The 17,797-nt window shown below is 42.6% G+C and overlaps 1 protein-coding gene across 14 annotated transcripts in view; it reads right to left on the reverse strand.

Moving 5' to 3' along the window:
- The window catches only part of DEPDC5 (DEP domain containing 5, GATOR1 subcomplex subunit), a 62,599-nt gene that overhangs the window by 39,805 nt on the left and 4,997 nt on the right, over positions 1-17,797 (reverse strand). For all 14 annotated transcript variants that reach the window (XM_039505641.1, XM_039505644.1, XM_039505649.1 and 11 more), the window contains 17 exons: positions 17,704-17,750; positions 17,230-17,315; positions 16,592-16,675; positions 15,790-15,839; positions 13,073-13,142; positions 10,141-10,219; positions 9,718-9,779; positions 8,501-8,570; positions 6,396-6,468; positions 5,447-5,550; positions 5,080-5,154; positions 4,235-4,369; positions 3,506-3,567; positions 3,334-3,407; positions 2,018-2,087; positions 1,067-1,103; positions 172-292 (listed from right to left, as the gene is read on the reverse strand). In XM_039505641.1, the coding sequence (XP_039361575.1) occupies positions 172-292; positions 1,067-1,103; positions 2,018-2,087; positions 3,334-3,407; positions 3,506-3,567; positions 4,235-4,369; positions 5,080-5,154; positions 5,447-5,550; positions 6,396-6,468; positions 8,501-8,570; positions 9,718-9,779; positions 10,141-10,219; positions 13,073-13,142; positions 15,790-15,839; positions 16,592-16,675; positions 17,230-17,315; positions 17,704-17,750 (1,299 nt within the window). The remainder of the gene's footprint in view (positions 1-171; positions 293-1,066; positions 1,104-2,017; positions 2,088-3,333; positions 3,408-3,505; positions 3,568-4,234; positions 4,370-5,079; positions 5,155-5,446; positions 5,551-6,395; positions 6,469-8,500; positions 8,571-9,717; positions 9,780-10,140; positions 10,220-13,072; positions 13,143-15,789; positions 15,840-16,591; positions 16,676-17,229; positions 17,316-17,703; positions 17,751-17,797) is intronic.

Here is a 17,797-nt window from a genome sequence, read left to right on the forward strand (position 1 = left end):
AAGCTCACTGATACCAGCTGAAAATATTAGTTCTAAACATTATTCTGAGACAAGTTTTAAGCTCTTGGTGTTCAGCCTTCCCCATCTTTCCCAAGAGCATTTTATATATGTCAGCAAATGCACTGAAGTGGTGAAGCTGAACCAGAATCAGTTTGCTTAAAAGCTTCCTACCTGAAAGTGGTACAGCGCTGGGCTCGGGATGGGCCAGGCAGTCTGAACACTTGGGCATCATAGCCATCATAATCAACTTGAATGGGAAGGGCATTCTCAGCATCTTTAGGAGCCCCTAATGCTGGAACACAGAACATTTAATACTGGAGTCTCTTTTATAATTACTGTTAAAGATCTGAGATTGCTGGACAAATTAGAAGCAGCCAGCTATCACTTCAGAGACAAGGAACTGTCCGCAAATATATGGTAAGGAACCGCATAGAGGAGTCTCATGTATAGAACAACTGAAACAGATCCATTGGCTCAACTGGGAAAGCAATCACCTGGGAAGCAGCGATTTAGACCCACTATTAATTCCTCCCATACATTCAGTCATTCGCTGACAAGTCTTCCTATTTGTATGAGGTGTTGTGACCACCTCCAACCAGGATGTGCAGGTTTGCAGAAATGACCTCATGTGTAAGAACAAAATAACTCCCCCTTCTGTTCACACGCACATTCCTGAAAAAAGGTGGTATTGCAGCATGAAAGCCAGAGATTATGTAATTCTGTATATAAGGCATTTCTAGCACCTCAAGCACGGCAGTCAAGGCCCATCCCTCCCTCGAGCCACACTGCTGGAGGGCAAAGGCCTATACATCAACTTGACACCATCTCCTCTAGCCACTGACAAGCAGTCAGGGCTAAGAACCTACCCCATTGATCACATGCCAGGAAGTCAGCTTAGATACCTATACCAGCAGCCCAGGGCACAAGTCTTGTTTTGCTGCCTTTTGCCACAATTAGCCCCTTTTCAGTCCCATCAATAGTGGTTTCATTGCACTTTCATTGCCTTGTTAGAGTCATTTATTGTTTTTTAAAATCAACTGGGTCATTCCAATACTGAATTACTCACAGGGGTCTCGACCGTTTTTCACTTTCTCTGTCAGCAACTGGAGGAGCAGACACAGGAAATGTGATAAAGAAAATAAAACAGGTCAGCATGTTCCAAGGAAATTTGACCCCACAGTGACTGAGGGTCAGATTTAACACTTGGTATCAGACTACAGGGTTTATTCTGCTGACTCAGATCAGGCAGCCAGACCATCTCAGTGATGCAGAAATTTGACACCCAGTCACAACCCCCACAGACATTTTTTTCCTCCTCCCCAGTGTCCCTTCTCCCTCAAATTTTCCAATGATAGACAGAGGCTTTCTAATATCCCATATTAGCTAGAACAATTCACTTTTAAATACCATGAGCTTCCCTTCACCCCATACTGGGAAGCGCAAGTCTTCAAACTAGCCCCACTTTCATAATCGCTATCACACCAAGGGTACATACTGCAAAGTAAGGTGTAACCAGTGTGGTACTGGCATGGGTAACAGTAGAAATGAGGATATTGCAACATGGGCTTCCATACAGGCTAGCTGGTCAAGTACAAGCCTGCTGGATACTCTGGCTATGTACTTGCGTTCTGGCCTGTGCTCGGTTTCATGACACCACATCTACACTGCTATTGTTACCTGCACTAGCTAGATTAAAGCTGGCGTGCGTATGCCTACACCATGCTATTACACATTAATTTCCAGTGCAGATGTACCCCAAGAATCACAGCTTTGAATTCTGTCACTAGCACAGAATCCAGTTAGTCACCACTGACAGAGCTAGGAAAGGGCTCTGAAGCCTGGCACCAAAAAGAATTACAAGTATTTTTTGAACGATAAGGCGGCTCCTTAGGTCACAATTGAATTAATATGGACTAGGGGCCATGTGGAAAAGACAAGGACTGAACACCATGGCTCAGCTAAGGAGACATCAGTTTGTCCAGATGACAGGAAGAAGAGATCCCAGTGACCAGCCTACCTTCCTTCCTGCCAGTTTAATCCGTGGGGTGAAGCTGTTACATAGGAGCTGGCTTTTGGATGTGTAGAAACTGGAAAGGAAAAACAAAAGCTTGTTTAGTTAACTTTTAGGAAATGAACATTTTAAATAAAAGTGTTGAGTTTGGGTTATTTTCTGCCTGACCAGGCTGGGGCAAATGGAAGGATTTTGAGCCAGGCTCTTTCTGGAAAAGAGATGAAGTAGACATCAGGAAAGATTTGGATAGATGGTTACAAAGGCACTTTAGGTCAAGAAAAAGCTGGAATCTATAAAGCCCCACCCTTAGACTCTCAAATGCAACTTAACTCAGAGTTCACCTCAATAATCTAACAACTGAACTCACTCATTCCCTTCCTCTTTCTCCAGAAAATTGTTCACTTCCGTTAACTTTTGCAAGATGTGATGCTACGTGCCATTGGTGACTCTCTCTCTAATCGACTTGCCCCTAATGATAGCACCATAATTGTTTATAAGCTACTCCCCACCCAAGCTTCTCCCATCTGAATTTGTAACCAGTCAACTATTTGCGATAATGTGTATCCTGCAGTAAGAAAAGATTCAGATGAGACGTCCTAGAGCACTCTTTCATATAAGGCAAAGAGCTATCAGAAGTTCAATCTACTTGGACGGACAGAATATGACAGAATCTGTGTAAGTGGTTACTGGTCAAGACACCCAGGCATGCAGAGACATGAAGAGGAAACTTACCTATGCTAGCAGCAGCTATATGGATATTGTTGAACGTGTGCACGTGTGTGTGTATGTGTGGTGGGGGGTAATTCAACCCCTGGCCCAGCCTCTTATTGTCAGAGTACTTAACAAAAAGATACTTGAAATAATGGAATATAACCATACCATGGCTTGGTGGTTGAGAACATCACACTACAGCCCTCAGTGTTTCACTAGGATCATATGCCTGCTCCAGTCTTTACCCACATCAGACCCATTTTCCTTACCCATAACAGCTTATTCAGGATTTACTCCTGAGTTGCTTGAAGTGATCTGACCAGTCCAGTCTGATTTGCTTAACTTCCTGCATTTGCCTAACAAACTTCAAAGACAGAAATGAGTCCGCTGGACATGGAGCCTCAGCAAGACTCCTTCCTTTACAAGTTGTTCTATAACCTTACAAAATTTTGTATGTATACACTTTGCTCTACCTGTGCTTTGCATGCATAGCAGGAGAAACTAACAACATGGAATGAAATGAAGAATTCAGCAGGTCAGTAGAGAAGAACATGCAGCATGAAGGCTCAGCACTAGCTGATATTTACCTATAACCCCAACAACACACCTACCTATGGTTTATCCAGTGTGGAATATTGTAGTCATCTCCTAAGCGAGAATCTCCGGGACCACTGCGATTGTGCAGCTAAGAGAAAAGAGTTCAAAGATGCAATAATTACTGAGAGTTTTGGCCAGCTAGTCTCATAATAAGCAGCACTTTCAGGGGAGCCAAGATTCTGTTACCTTGAAGAGTGGAACAGCATGCAGTGGTTGCTCCCCCATGCACACTAAATCTACACCAATCCCTGAAAACAAAGAACAAAGGGGTTAAGCCACATACGATCCAGAACTGTTGCTGCTGGCCTAATCCAAACAGGTCATATGTCTGAGTTAAAGTTACATAAATCTGCTATTTTTGAACCAAATTTTTAAATCTGATTACAATAAACTGCTAATGATCCCATGCTTTCTTCGCATTAACTACCATGAAGCAGAAGCAGCCTTCTTTATAAGCAGGCTGCTCTTTCTAGTCTAGTATTTAACATAATGCATTTGCTTCCACGACAGTGATCTGCAATGCCAAAAATGATAGAGAGCACAGGTGTGCCCAGATGTGGTTATTGCTTTGGTTTACCCATACAGAGTGCAGGAAGGGAGATATGCATTAGTCAAGGGGAAACTTTTCCTATCAGATAAAATTGTCTTTCAACGGAAAGTTCCTCATGGCCTGATTTTAAGAAGTGCTGAGAACTAATTTTTAAGAAGTGCTCAGCATCTCTAAAAATCAGCCTATTACTGCACTTAATTTGGAAATAAGTTTTCCAGCTATAAACTGTCTTCGAGATGGATACAGGACCTTGCGATGGTGCCTTTTGGAGAGCTAAGGGAAGCAATGGACCTGGATGAAATTAAGGTTGTTTGCATACACAGAGATTGTAAAACATTGCCAGTTAGTTAGGAAAACTATTCTACCATTATCTATCATGCGCTGTTTGGTCAGGATCATGAGGAGACGGTCCACTTCAAACACACCCACCCCAGGTGTGATAACCACAGACATCTGTCCAGTCCGGTCAAAGTTGCGGTTTATGTAATGCTTGTCAAACACTATGAGATAAATCAGAATCAAGGAACAGACATATTTTAAAATAAAATTATGTTAAATATTTCATGAGTGCTCAAGAAATAACTAACTCACTACTGATGGTGCTAGGAAGCAACCTTCCCCAAACACGAGCGCAGCCGGTTAGTGGCTACAAGGCCATGACCAAAAATGTTTTCCCCCTGATTTTGAAAGACATGGTGGATTGGCAGTAGAGGTAGGAAGAAGGGCAAAAGATGATGGGTATAGGCATGCATATACATGGGTGCCTGTCCTGTCTGCTAGAGTTTGCTTTATTGCCACTTAGAAAAGATGTCAAACACAGTGAGCAACAGGATCAAATAGTATGATATGCCTCTCTACAAAAAAATAAAGCCACCACATTATGGTGACTGGAGGACTCTGATGTATAGAAGCCACACCGATACACATTAGACAAAGGAAAATAAAATATTTAATGCAGACAAAGCTTTGCAGTTGGTTCCAAGAACCTAAACTGCCAAACTTCAGATCTTTCATTTTTAATACCAGTTCTCACTGAAATAAATACAGACTAGTTACTGTTGAATGAAAGACGTGACACCTTAAATAGTCTTCCCCTCCTTGCTTTCACAGGTAGTGCTAGGCAAGCAGCACTCCACAGAAATCTATTGGCTGTAGCTTTCTGTGGTCCCGCCTCTCTATACTTTGCACAAGTTTATTCTTCACTACTCACCATTGAATGAAAGATTTATGGCCTCCAGGTAGTTCCCTTGTGCTGAGGTAGAATTATACCCTGCGGGGAAGCCATCTGGACAAGAGATTGAAAGAAATAATTTCATTTTTAATATATGCAGACAAATGGACATTTCCTACACTTTAGAGTTATTCCCACACCTCTCCCTTATACAGAGTCAGAACTTGTGCTTCCCAGGCCATCTCAGACAGAGCCACAAGAAACTGGAAGCAGCAAGAATGTCATTTGTGGCATAAGCATTGGAACAGGCAACCTCAGTGTAGAGTGTTGCTAGACCCAGAGCTAGAAGCTTTGCAGCTAAGTTTCATTTAAAAAAAACAAAACAAAACAAAGAAGATCTCCCTACCTGCCTGTTCCAATCGCACCAGCACCGGGTACTGAATAAAAAGTTTTTTAATGGTCACAAGCAATGACGTCCACTCTTCTCGTCTCTCATTCTGTACTACAACCCTAGGAAAGGAACATAACTTTTGAGGACCATAGAAGGAAGGAGAGCATGAGGCTTCTCAGAGGAAGTTTTAAGAGGGAGAGAAGGATGCACAAGTTACAGCTTGAGGAAATGAATGATAAAGAGGAGAGTGGATATTTCTACAACTCTGTCTCCCAGGTGAGATAGCTATGACACATCCATCTTATTATGTGTATTAGCATCCATTCATACCCACAATGTGCTAGGTGCTGTACAAACATCAAGGCAGGCAAGGTCCCTGCCCTGAAGACCTTACAATCTGTGGCTTATACAAGATCTTACATTATAGCCTACATGTAGGAGAGAAATATAGTAACATGTTCTATGTTTAATATGAAAAAGCATCATTTCTTTTTAAAGGAGGAACTGGCATTCCAAGCTAGACCAACTTTACCAGCTGAGGAAAGCTTCAATAACCATATCCCATCCTGATCAGCAGACACAGGACTCAAATACTTAACTGGAAATATAATCAAAGTTTCAGCGCTGGCACCCCACAAAGGGTTCATCTATCCTTTGGCTACTCAAAAAAGTAAACATTCTAAAGACAGCCAAGTCTTACATAAAATGCTACCAGTAGCACTCCAGAGAAAGCCCTACAGCCTCTGAAGTTTGTCATCGATTTCTGTAACTAAGTAGCAGCAAATGTGAGCGTGGGAAGAACTGGTCAATTTGTCAGGACTCAGAGAGCGATGTTTCTCATTGTGCTAAGATCTTGCCCTTGTGATGTATTCTAGCAAGAAACATGTCTCATCAATAAGAATTACATATGCGTTTGTTCAAAAATATCCCTTAACACACAAAACTGTCACAGGGGAAAATATACTTGTAGAAATCTTCATAAAATCTTCCCTCGTGATCCTCCCGAATTGAGGCACGGTGTATCTCAGGAAACTCATCTGAAATGGAGAGGAAAGCAAGGATGAAGATGGTTCATTCAGAAATCTGAAGGGGGCCCCCAATACGCTTACTCCCTTTTTTAGGGAAGGGAAGTTATTTCTAGAGAACATCTAAATCTGCAAGGAAAAAAAATCGGCTCTCTCTGACAATATTAAATTTGGTTTAAAAATGAAGTCACAGGGATCTTTCTACAAGAGTGAGTACTTTAGGAACAATTTGCATATAAGCCCTACATCCTTTCATGTATCGAGGGGTAGCCGTGTTAGTCTGGATCTGTAAAAGTGGCAAAGAGTCCTGGGTCTCAAACTCAAATGACCACAAGGGCCACATGAGGACTAGTACATTGGCCCGAAGGCCACATTACTGACACCTCCTCTGCACCACCCTCGGCCCCACCCCACCTTCCATGAGGCTCCGCCCCTGCCTCACCTCTTCCCACGCCTTCCCTGCCCCCATTCCAACCCCTTCCCTGAAATATCCACCCCAACTCCGCCCCCTGCAGGGGCTCAGGGCAGGGAGTTGGGGTGTGGGGTGCAGGAGGGATGAGAGGTGTAGCAGAGGGTCAGGGCAGGGCATCAGGGTGCACGAGGGGTGCGGCAGGGGGCTCAGGGCAGTGGGTTGGGGTGTGGGGTGTAGGAGGTGCTCAGGGCAGGGGGTCGGGTGCAGGGTGCGGCAGGCAGCTCAGGGAAGGGGGTTGGGGTGCAGGAGGGGTGTGGGATGCAGCAAGGGGTTCAGAGCAGGGGGTCAGGGTGCAGGGTACGGCAGGGGGTCAGAGTGCAGCAGGGGGCTCAGGGCAGTGGGTTGGGGTGTGAGGTTCAGGAGGGGCTCAGGGCAGGGGGTCGGGAGCAGGGTGCGGCAGGCGGCTCAGGGAAGGGGGTTGGGGTGTGGGATGCGGCAGGGGACTCAGGGCAGGGGGGCAGAGTGCAGCAGGGGGTCGGGGTGCAGTAGGGGGCTCAGGGCAGTGGGTTGGGGTTCAGGGTACAGCAAGGGGCTCAGGGCAGGGGGTTTGACTGCAGGAGGTGGCAGGGCAGGCACGCATCGGGGGCTGGGCAGGCACCCTGCCTGCCTGCCCGCCCTGCCCCTGCGCCACTCCAGGAAGCGGCTGGAACGTGGGGGAGGAGAGGCGCAGGGGTTTGTGGATGTTGCTTCAGGCACCGTCCCCAGTATCTCCCATTGGCCGGGAATGGGGAACTGCGGCCAATGGGAGCTGCTGGGGGCGGTGCCTGAAGCAACATCAACACACACCTCCGTGCCTCTCCTCCCCTACCTTCTTTCCGCTTCCCGGAGCGGCGCAGGGGCAGGCAGGGAGCCTGCCCTGCCCCGGTGCGCGTCGGGCCGGAGCCGCTCTAGGTAAACTCTGGGGGAGGGGGGGGGGGGGCCGTGAGGAGCTTGCGGGCCGCAGAAAAATAACCTCACGGGCCGCATGTTTGAGACCCCTGTTATAGACTAACAGACATACTGGCGCGTGAGCTTTCGTGGGTGAATACCCACTTCGTCGGATGCATGTTAGGTTTTTCCTTAAAGGATTCACACAGGGACTGATCAAGCACCCACTGTGTATGGCATGGACTCCTTTGGACAGAGAGTGCATCCACCTAACACAAAGAGGGAAGCTGTGCTCACCTTGTGAAATATACTTGAGTTAAGGTACAAGAAAATAAGGTTCTCTACAAGTTTACAAATACACTGATCCCTTCTCTTCCCCACCATTTCTGAGGAGAACAAGGACTTAACAGAAATCATAAAAACAGACGCAGAGTTGTACAAGTTGTACATATGCAATATGAAACCATGGAAGACAGAGGAATGTCTGCATCTCCTGAAGCATCCATGGTCATTGATACTCCCTGCATAATACATTCCTAATGAACTACAGAACAAAGTACCCAATAATGAAATTAAGTTCTCCACTGGCACAAACTACTGTTAGCTAACACCAGCCTCCAAGAGATAAGGGGGACAGACTAAAGGCAAGAGTATAGAAAGAGGTGTGTGTGTGGGGGGAGAAAATATTATTCAATAGCTTCTTACCTATGGATTTTGCATCATAAAAAGTTCTAGAAAATAGAACCACTGTCACCTCATGGCTGCAGTTCTTCTCCTGTTCAAGAGAAATAGAAAGAAGTGGGTGGGGAAAGAAAAATAGTTCTTCTCCCTGAAATCACATACTTATCAGTAACTAATGGTGCGCACACACAAAAGAATAGGGAGCAGAGATTATCACAAACAAAAGGAGAGCAAACACTGATACACCTGTAGTAAACAATGCACAGGGTTTATATGGCTGTGCAACACTGCTGTGTAGGTCCTGTAGTGCCAAGCTACAACAAATGGCACTAATGAGCTGTAGAGAGCACCTTGACCAGATCGCCCAGTCTCCCTTCAGAAGGGAAATATGGGCCCAGGTGAGGAGTGAAGAGAAAGAAACACTGAGCTATCCAATAGGATAACCAGAGGGCAACTTCTCATCCTCTCCCCTCATTCCCAACATGAAAACAAAATATACTCACAATAAAACAGACATCTCACATAGCTTCCAGCTGCATAAAGTCTTACACGGCTCCTATCAATTTCATAACATTGCCAAAAAGCAGCATGGAGATGAGACAACCCTAACATGCACACTCCTTGCCTCCTGGACACCTGGCAATGTCAGTCACACTTTGCATGCATTTGACATTTTCAAGATTTAGGGCTCTTGAGGATTTAAATGTATCCTTGCCCTCTAATTTGTTGATTTCACATTCACTCCCATCTTAAGTGTCTTATTCAAGATTGCTGTGATTTTCTTATTTAAACTCAACTTTTTGGTGCCAAGGCCCTTGTTTGTGAAGGTCCATGGCTAAGGGAGTCATGGCCACTGGAAATTACAATTGATAACTCTGTAAATAATAAATAAATAAATAAAAATCAGGTCTTAACTTTGAATAGTCAGCTTGTGGCTCTTTTTAAAGACGCTATCAGCACATTAGATAAACAAGTGATACCGGAGAATGGACAAATACACCTCTACCGCAATATAACGCTGTCCTCGGGAGCCAACAAATCTTACTGTGTTATAGGTGAAACCGCGTTATATCGAACTTGCTTTGATCCACCGGAGTGCGCAGCCCCGCCCACCTGAAGAGCTGCTTTATCGTGTTATATCCGAATTCGTGTTATATCGGGTCGCGTTATATCGGGGTAGAGGTGTACATGGGATGACTTGTTCTTTTAGAAGCAGGCTCTATACAAAATTGCAACAGTACCTTCCATTTGGTGAAAAGATCAGCAAGGAAACCGTTCACAGCTTTCTCAAAGTACAGGTCCCCTGTAAAAAAAACCAAAACAAAACAAAAGCAACACAAAGGCATCAGAAAGCTGCCATTTTTATTACACACAAACCCACACACACCCTTGTTTTGAGGTAATTTTACCTTGAGGGTTCCAGTACAAAAAGTTGTATTAGCATCAGGGCAGCCCACCTTACAGGCATTAAGAGTCACTACTGATGTTACCAGAGAAAGGAACATGGCAAAACGATAACAAGCAGGGCTAAGGTTTTAGGTGATGGAAACAAAAGCACAGCTTTGGTGTCAATGGCAACTGACCCTAACTTCATATTTCCAATGCACTGTCTATGTACAAGGTAGGACATTTAAATCATAAGTGAGAAAAAGTTATCTACATACCATAGATGTCAAAGTCCCACATTTCACAGCTCATCTGGATAAAGATGTAAACCATGGCTGAAGTTGAGCGGAACACCACCTACCAAGGAGCGAGAGAGAGTGTCAAGTGGTGACATAGCCTTATGACACCTTCAGCAGGTATTAACTAGAAGGAAGCTGTCTAGCTCCTGAGCACTTATCTCAGCATTCTCTAACACGGGCATTAACTATTAAGCTACACATAAGCTCTGCCTACTAGACAGACAGCACTGCAGTCACTTCTGAGGGGTTTGCTTTTCAAAGTCCTGTGCAATTCTTAATATAGTTGAACTCATTGCACTGACGGTGTTAATCGTGTGATTTATGGAATTTGTTCTTATTCCCCACATCCTTCATAGCCAGCAGCATGTGTCACCATTAATTTGTGAGCAAGCAATAATGAAAAGGAACTTCACTTAAAGCAGTGAGTCTCAAACTTTTTTTTACTGGCGACCCCTTTCACATCACAAGCCTCTGAGTGCAACCCCCCCCCCCCCTATAAATTAAAAACACTTTTTATATAGTTAACACCACTATAAATGCTGGAGACAAGCGGGGTTTGAGGTGGAGGTTGACAGCTTGCAACCCCCTATGTGATGACCTCGCGACCCCCTGAGGGGTCCCGACCCCCAGTTTGAGAATCCCTGACAAAGTATGTTAGTGAATGGGGCAGCACATTGTCCCTTGGTAAAATTCCATTTTGTTCAGAGTTTACATTTCAGCATCCGTGTTATCCTTTCTGCCAGTTCAGAAAACAAAAAACAGTTAATAAATGCTTTGTGCTAGGGCTGTCAAGTGATTAAAAAAAATTAATCACGATTAATTGCGGTGTTAAACAATAGAATATCATTTATTTAAATATTTTTGAATGTTTTCTCCATTTTCAAATATATGGATTTCAATTACAACACAGAATACAAAGTGTACTTTGCTCACTTTATTTTTTATTACAAATATTTGAACTGTAAAAAATAGTATTTTTCAATTAACCTAATACAAGTGCTGTAGTGCAATCTCTTTATCATTAAAGTTGAAGTTACAAATGTAGAATTATGTACAAAAAAACCTCTGAATTAAAAAATAAAACAATGTAAAACTTTAGACCCTACAAGTCCACTCAGTCCTACTTCTTGCTCAGCCAATTGCTCAAACACTTTTTTTTACATTTGCAGAAGATAACGCAGCCTGCTTCTTGTTTACAAAGTCACCTGAGAGTGAGAACAGACATTTACATGGCACTGTTGTAGCTTGCATCACAAGCTAGTTACATGCCAGCTGCACTAAAGATTCCTATGTCCCTTGATGCTTCAACCACCATCCCAGAGGACATGCGTCCATGCTGATGACAGGTTCTGTTCGATAACGATCGGAAGCAGTGCAGACTGATGCATGTTCATTTTAATCACCTGAGGTGAGATGCTAACAGCAGAAGGTGGATTTTCTTTTTTGGTGCTTCGGGTTCTCTAGTTTCCGCATCAGAGTGTTGCTCTTTTAAGACTTCTAAAAGCATGCTCTGCACCTCATCCCTCTCAGATTTTGGAAGGCACTTCAGATTCTTAAATCTTGTATTGAGTGCTGTAGCTATCTTCAGAAATTTCAGATTGGTACCTTCTTTGCATTTTGTCAAATTTGCAGTGAAAGTATTCTTAAAACGAACAAGATGTGCTGGGTCATCATCCAAGACTGCTATAACATGAAATATATGGCAGAATGCGGCTAAAACAGAGCAGAAGACATACAAGTGCCCCAAGGAGTTCAGTCACAAATTTAATTAACGCATTATTTTTTTAAAGAGCGTCATCAGCATAGAAGCATGTCCTCTGGAACGATGGGTGAAGCATGAAGAATATAAATCTTTGCGCATCTGGCAAGTAAACATCTTGCAATGCCAGCTACAACAGTGCCATGCGAACGCCTGCTCTCACTTTCAGGTTACATTGTAAATAAGAAGTGGGCAGCATTATCTCCTATAAATGTAAACAAACTTGTTTCTTTTAGCAATTGGCTGAACAAGAAGTAGGACCGAGTGGACTTGTAAAACTTTAGAGCCTACATTGTTTTGTTTTTGAATGCAGCTATGTAACAACAACAACAAAAAAAAGCCTACATTTATAGGTTGCACTTTCGTGATAAAAGAGACTGCACTACAGCAGGAGTTCTCAAACTGTGGGTTGGGACCCCAAAGTTGGTCACAATCCCATGGCTGATGTTGGCCCTGGGCCCCAGCAAGTCTGAAGCCCAAGCCCCACCACCCAGGGCTGAAGCCCTTGGGCTTCAGTTTTGGCCCCTCTGCCTGGGGGGGGCAGGGCTTGGGCAGGCTTGGTCTTCGGTCCCCTCTCCTGGAGTCATGTAGTAATTTTTGTTGTCAGAAGGGAGTCACGGTGCAATGAAGTTTGAGAATTGCTGCATTACGGTACTTCTATGAGGTATATTGAAAAATACTATTAATTTTGTTTATCATTTTTACAGTGCAAATATTTGTAATAAAATAATATAAAGTGAGCATTGTACACTTTGTATTCTGTGTTGTAATTGAAATCGATATATTTGAAAATGTAGAAAAACATCCAAAAATAATTAATAAATTTCAATTAGTATTCTATGGTTTAACAGTGTGATTAAGTGTGATTAATTTTTTTAATCGCTATTAATTTTGAGTTAATCGCAAGAGTTACCTGCGATTAATCGACAGTGCTACTTTCTGCTCATCACAACCTCAGTCCAAAGAAAAGAGCAACCAAAGGAGATCATCAAATAGAGAGAACTCCAATTTCATACAGTAACATATTAAACATCAAAACTGCTACCAAACCACTAATATGGCTACAGCCAATGGCACAGTGACCAGACACTGGTTTGGAAGCACTGAAACATCAGCTGAAAGAAAGGGAGAAAAATGTTTTAAAGATCCTACCCGGGTATCTTCACTGATGTACCCACATGTGACTTTCTCACTCTTAACCCATAGCTCACCCACTTGTGCCCTATAAGCAAAACAAAAAAAAACGAATTAAACGCAAAAATAAGCTTTGTTAAAGAGGAGCTGGTATGGAGATTAAAGAACTACATGCCGTGCTCCAGCTAGAGATACGACTAACATTGCAATTGGGACTTGAATATAGCCCTTAACGGACTGTGAGTAAAATCCATCGAAACAAAACATACTTTAAATGGCTGCCCCTACGTGGCACCAGTGCCAAGTGACCTCCCACTGCAGCTCCCTACCACCACCACTCCCTCTTATCACCTCAACACCAATCCAAAGGAACCCCTCTTTTGCCCCCTCTCACCAAATCTCGTCACAACAGTATTCCATTACCACCAAATACCAAAGGCAAACTACGTGGCATTCACCTACACCAAATGAGATTTGTCCCATCACTAGCTCCCTCTTCAATTAGATCAAGTCACCAAATGACATAAAGAAGACCATTTAAGTGTGGAGCTTTAAGGTCTATTGCATACTGCTCAGAATTCCTGCCACAGGTTTATTTTTATTTATTTATTATCAAGTGCAATTCATTCCTTTTAGTTCCAGATCAGAAATGAGCAGCCTGCACTTAACCCATGAAGTGATCAAACAAAGAATTATGCCACTCAATCAGTGTCAGAACACAGTGACACAATGAAAATTCCAGGGTGGTATAAACCACAGCGTAACCATGGGAAATAGGCTTTATGGCTCTCTTGGAACAGAAAGTGCTCAAGATAATTTCAGCCACAGTAAACAGCTGACATACATTCAGTTATTCCTGTAATGAAGCCCAGTGTTGCTCAGACAAACAGGTCATGTCTCATTTGGTACACTTCCCTCTGCCCAGGAAGTAAAGGAGGTTAGTGATCAAACAGCTCCAGAAGACTGGAAGAAAGTTAATGCTGTACCAATATTTAAAAAGGGTATATGGGATGACTTGGGTAGTAATAGGCTTGTCAGTCTGACATTGATCCTGGGCAAAATAATGGAATGAATGATACAGGACTCAATTAATAAAGAATTAAAGGAGGGTAATATAATTAATGCCAATTCACATGGGTTTATGGGAAATAGATCCCAGCAAATTAATTTGATATCTTTTTTTATAAGATATTAGATAAGATAAGATTAGAAATTTGGTTGATAAAGACAATAGTGTGGATTAATATATTTGAACTTTTGTAAGGCATTTGATGTGGTACTGCACAATATTTTCATTAAGAAACTAAATGATACAAATGTAGCATGGCACATATTAAATGGATTAGAAAATAGGTGACCGATCTCAAAATGTAATTGTAAATGGGGGACACAGAGAGGATATGGTTCCAGTGGGGTCCTGCAGGGATTGGTTCTATATGATTTAACATTTTTATCAGTGACCTAGAAGAAAACATAAAATTATCATTGAAAGTTTGCAGATGGTGCAAAGAATGGGGGGGGATGGTAAACAATGAGGAGAACAGGTCACGGATATAGAGCAATCTGGATCGTTTGATAAACTGGGCGCAAGCAAACAAAGAATGTAAACCATACTTACCAGATGAGGAACTTTATCCTGGGAAGCAGTGACACTGAAAAGCACTTGGGGGTCATGGCCGATAATATCAGCTGAATATGAGCTCCCAGTGTGATGTTGTGGCCTACAGGGCTAGTGGGATGCTTGGAAACTGTGCAACCTTGAGTAGGAGTAGAGAGGTTAAATTATGTCTGTATTTGGCACTGGTGCAATTGCTACTGGAATACGGTATCCAGTCCTGGTGTCCACAATTCAAGAAGGATGTTGATAAATTGGAGAGGATTCAGAGAACAGCCATGGGAATGAATAAAGGATTGGAATTGGAGAATATGCCTTAGAGTGAAAGATCCCAGGAGCTCAATCCATTTAGCTTAACAAAGAGAAGGGTAAGGGGTCACTTGATCACAGTTTTTAAAGTATCTAACAGGAGTGAACAGAAATTTGATAACTGAGGGATCTTCAACCTCCCGAACAACGATATAACAAGAATCTATAGCTGAAAGCTGAAGCTAGACAAATTCAGACTAGAAATAAGGCTCAAATTTTTTAACAATGATGATAATTAACCACTGGAACAACTTGCCTAGGGCTGTGGTAGAGTATCCATCACTGGTAATTTTAAAATCAAGATTGGATGTTTTTCTAAAAGATATGATCTAATTCAAATAGGAATTAAGTCAGGGAAAGTCCCATGGCCTGTGTTATTCAGAAAGCCAGACTAAATGATCACAATGGTCTCTTCTGGCTTTATAATCCACAAATCTATTAAATAGGTAAATTGGGGAGAAAAGGGATTGAGATAGAAAGAGGGAATATACTAGGGAATAAGATATTCCAGAAATTTGAGTCCAGAAAATATACCTACCCTTTGTTTGTTCTCATATTGGGTGTGCTGAGCTCACTGATTTAATGGCAAAGGCACCAACAGATGAGTTTTCTGTACCTGGGCAGGATGGCTAAAAGCAGCAGCTTTCTGCCTTGACATTTTAATTAACTAATGGCTAGAAGAATTAAAAATATGGTATACAAACCCCCAAAGCATTTCTCCTTTCAGATACTTGTTCAGCCAAATATCTCTACATATAAACACTTCTCTACCTCTACTCATAAGAATAAATCAGGACAATTCAGCACTCACCGGATACCTGCAAATTCCACCTTTTGGGTGACATAGGCACATGTGCTGACCTAAGACAGAAGAGTTATAGATGATGGAAAAAGCAATAACTCTCAAAGAACTAGAATGATTCACAGGAAACAGTTGTTAGAACCCTGAGACCCTGATCCCACTCCCTAAAGTCCACCTTAAAAGCTGGAGGCTGCTTAGCACATTTACAATTAACATCTCAACCCAGAGAGTATTCTGCTGGGGCTTGTGTAGGTAAATAGACATAGTTTAATATAGCAGAGAGCACCTGAGCAAGAGAAACAGCTATTATTTATCTGGTATTCTGTTCATCTGATTGGACACTGGCTGCTCTCCAGAATACAGAAATGTGGGAATCCTCAGCTGTTGTCTAACAAGTGGCAATGTCATGAAACAGTTAATTCTAGCGCATTTTTGGCTGACATTCACTTGGACCCAACCTCTCCCAAATACTCTTTGTTCAGTCAAAAGAATTTAGAATATGATGAACAGCCATTAACACTGTTGGGTACCAGTGATCCAGGGAATGAACACTATTTTCCAGAAAAAAGTTGTGAAGCAACTTAATTAAATACTGTAATAGCAACTTAATTAAATACTGTTACATACAGTCTCACTTCAAGTCCCACTCACTAGTGCATGGAAAGGAATGAGACAGATTTCTCAGAAGCAATTGCCCTTGAGCTTTTCCTCAGTGCTCCATAGCTCTGCATGATAACCATGTTCATGCCTCGTGAACAGTGAGAAAAGGCAGTGTCCCCTCCATCCCACACATTACAACCATAGGCCTTACCAAGCTTTTTTTCAGTCGCCACATATCCCCACGCCCAATGTACTGATCCTTAAAGGTCAGCTCCACCAGGTCAAGAGTCACATCCTTAAAAAGGAATTGGTACATAGATTTCAGTGTGTGTTCCCAATACAACACTCTCTTATATGACCTCATGTTACATGAAAGGCCCTTTCAAAGCAAGTAAATGCTCTTAAGAGGGAAGGCCTAACAGTACAAATACTTAAAAAGCTCATATGGCTGGAATGCAGGGACAATTGTGAGTGGCAGGCTGGCATATTCTGGGGATTAGCGAAGTTCAAAGTAAAGATCTAAGCACACTCTCCACCCCCAATGCTGATCTGAAGCACAAGAGAAAATACCATTTAAAAAAAAAAGGGGGGGGCTTTATTCTAACTCTAAGGCAAACAAGATATCTGAAGGACTCCCATTTGTGCTAAATTAGGGGTAGTCAATAGGCAGACCATGAGCCAAATCCAGACCACCAGATGCCTTTGAAAAGACCCCAAAATCTTTTTATTTACTTATTATTGTTATTATTTTCTCTGGAGTCTGGACCTTGACAAAAAAAATTGACTGCCCCTGTGCTAAGTGCTGAGGCAGATGGAAATACTGTTATTCACGGTTGTAACATTACATACCTTTGGATCAACAACATTCACATGGACATCCTGGTATGGTCTCAGTCGGAATACCTGAGCTACAGTCTGATCCACACTTATAGTTTCTGCCATAAGGAAGAGAAAAATGGGAGAATACTTATTCCCATTTAATCCATCTCTTGCTACAGCCCCAATGAGAGAACAGGCCCTGCTTATGGACATACAAAGCAAGCCATCATTTTGACAATACATGTTAGATCTAGGTATCCCCGTTCCACTTGAACAGTGTGAATGGAAAATGCCATTTGTCCTGAGTCTTCCAAGCAGTTTGCTGCAGATAGCAGGCATGCAGCCCCCAACTGATCCACAAGAAAAGCAGAGATTTGACAAGTTGCAATAAGGAGAGTCATTTAAAAAAAAACAAAACAAAACAAAAAACTAGAAATTGTGGTTAATTTCATTGTAATTTCATCTGTTAAGCCTTAGTCACATTACAAGAGTCTGGAGTCTTACCTTTTTGCAAATCTTCCTTAAGTGACTTCACTTGCAGGAGCAGAGGGCTGGAACACAAGAGAGAGAAGGTGAACGACGACATGGAGAAACCAGC

Source organism: Mauremys reevesii, linkage group 18 (genome assembly GCF_016161935.1).
Source record: "Mauremys reevesii isolate NIE-2019 linkage group 18, ASM1616193v1, whole genome shotgun sequence".
NCBI classification, from domain to species: Eukaryota; Metazoa; Chordata; order Testudines; family Geoemydidae; genus Mauremys; species Mauremys reevesii.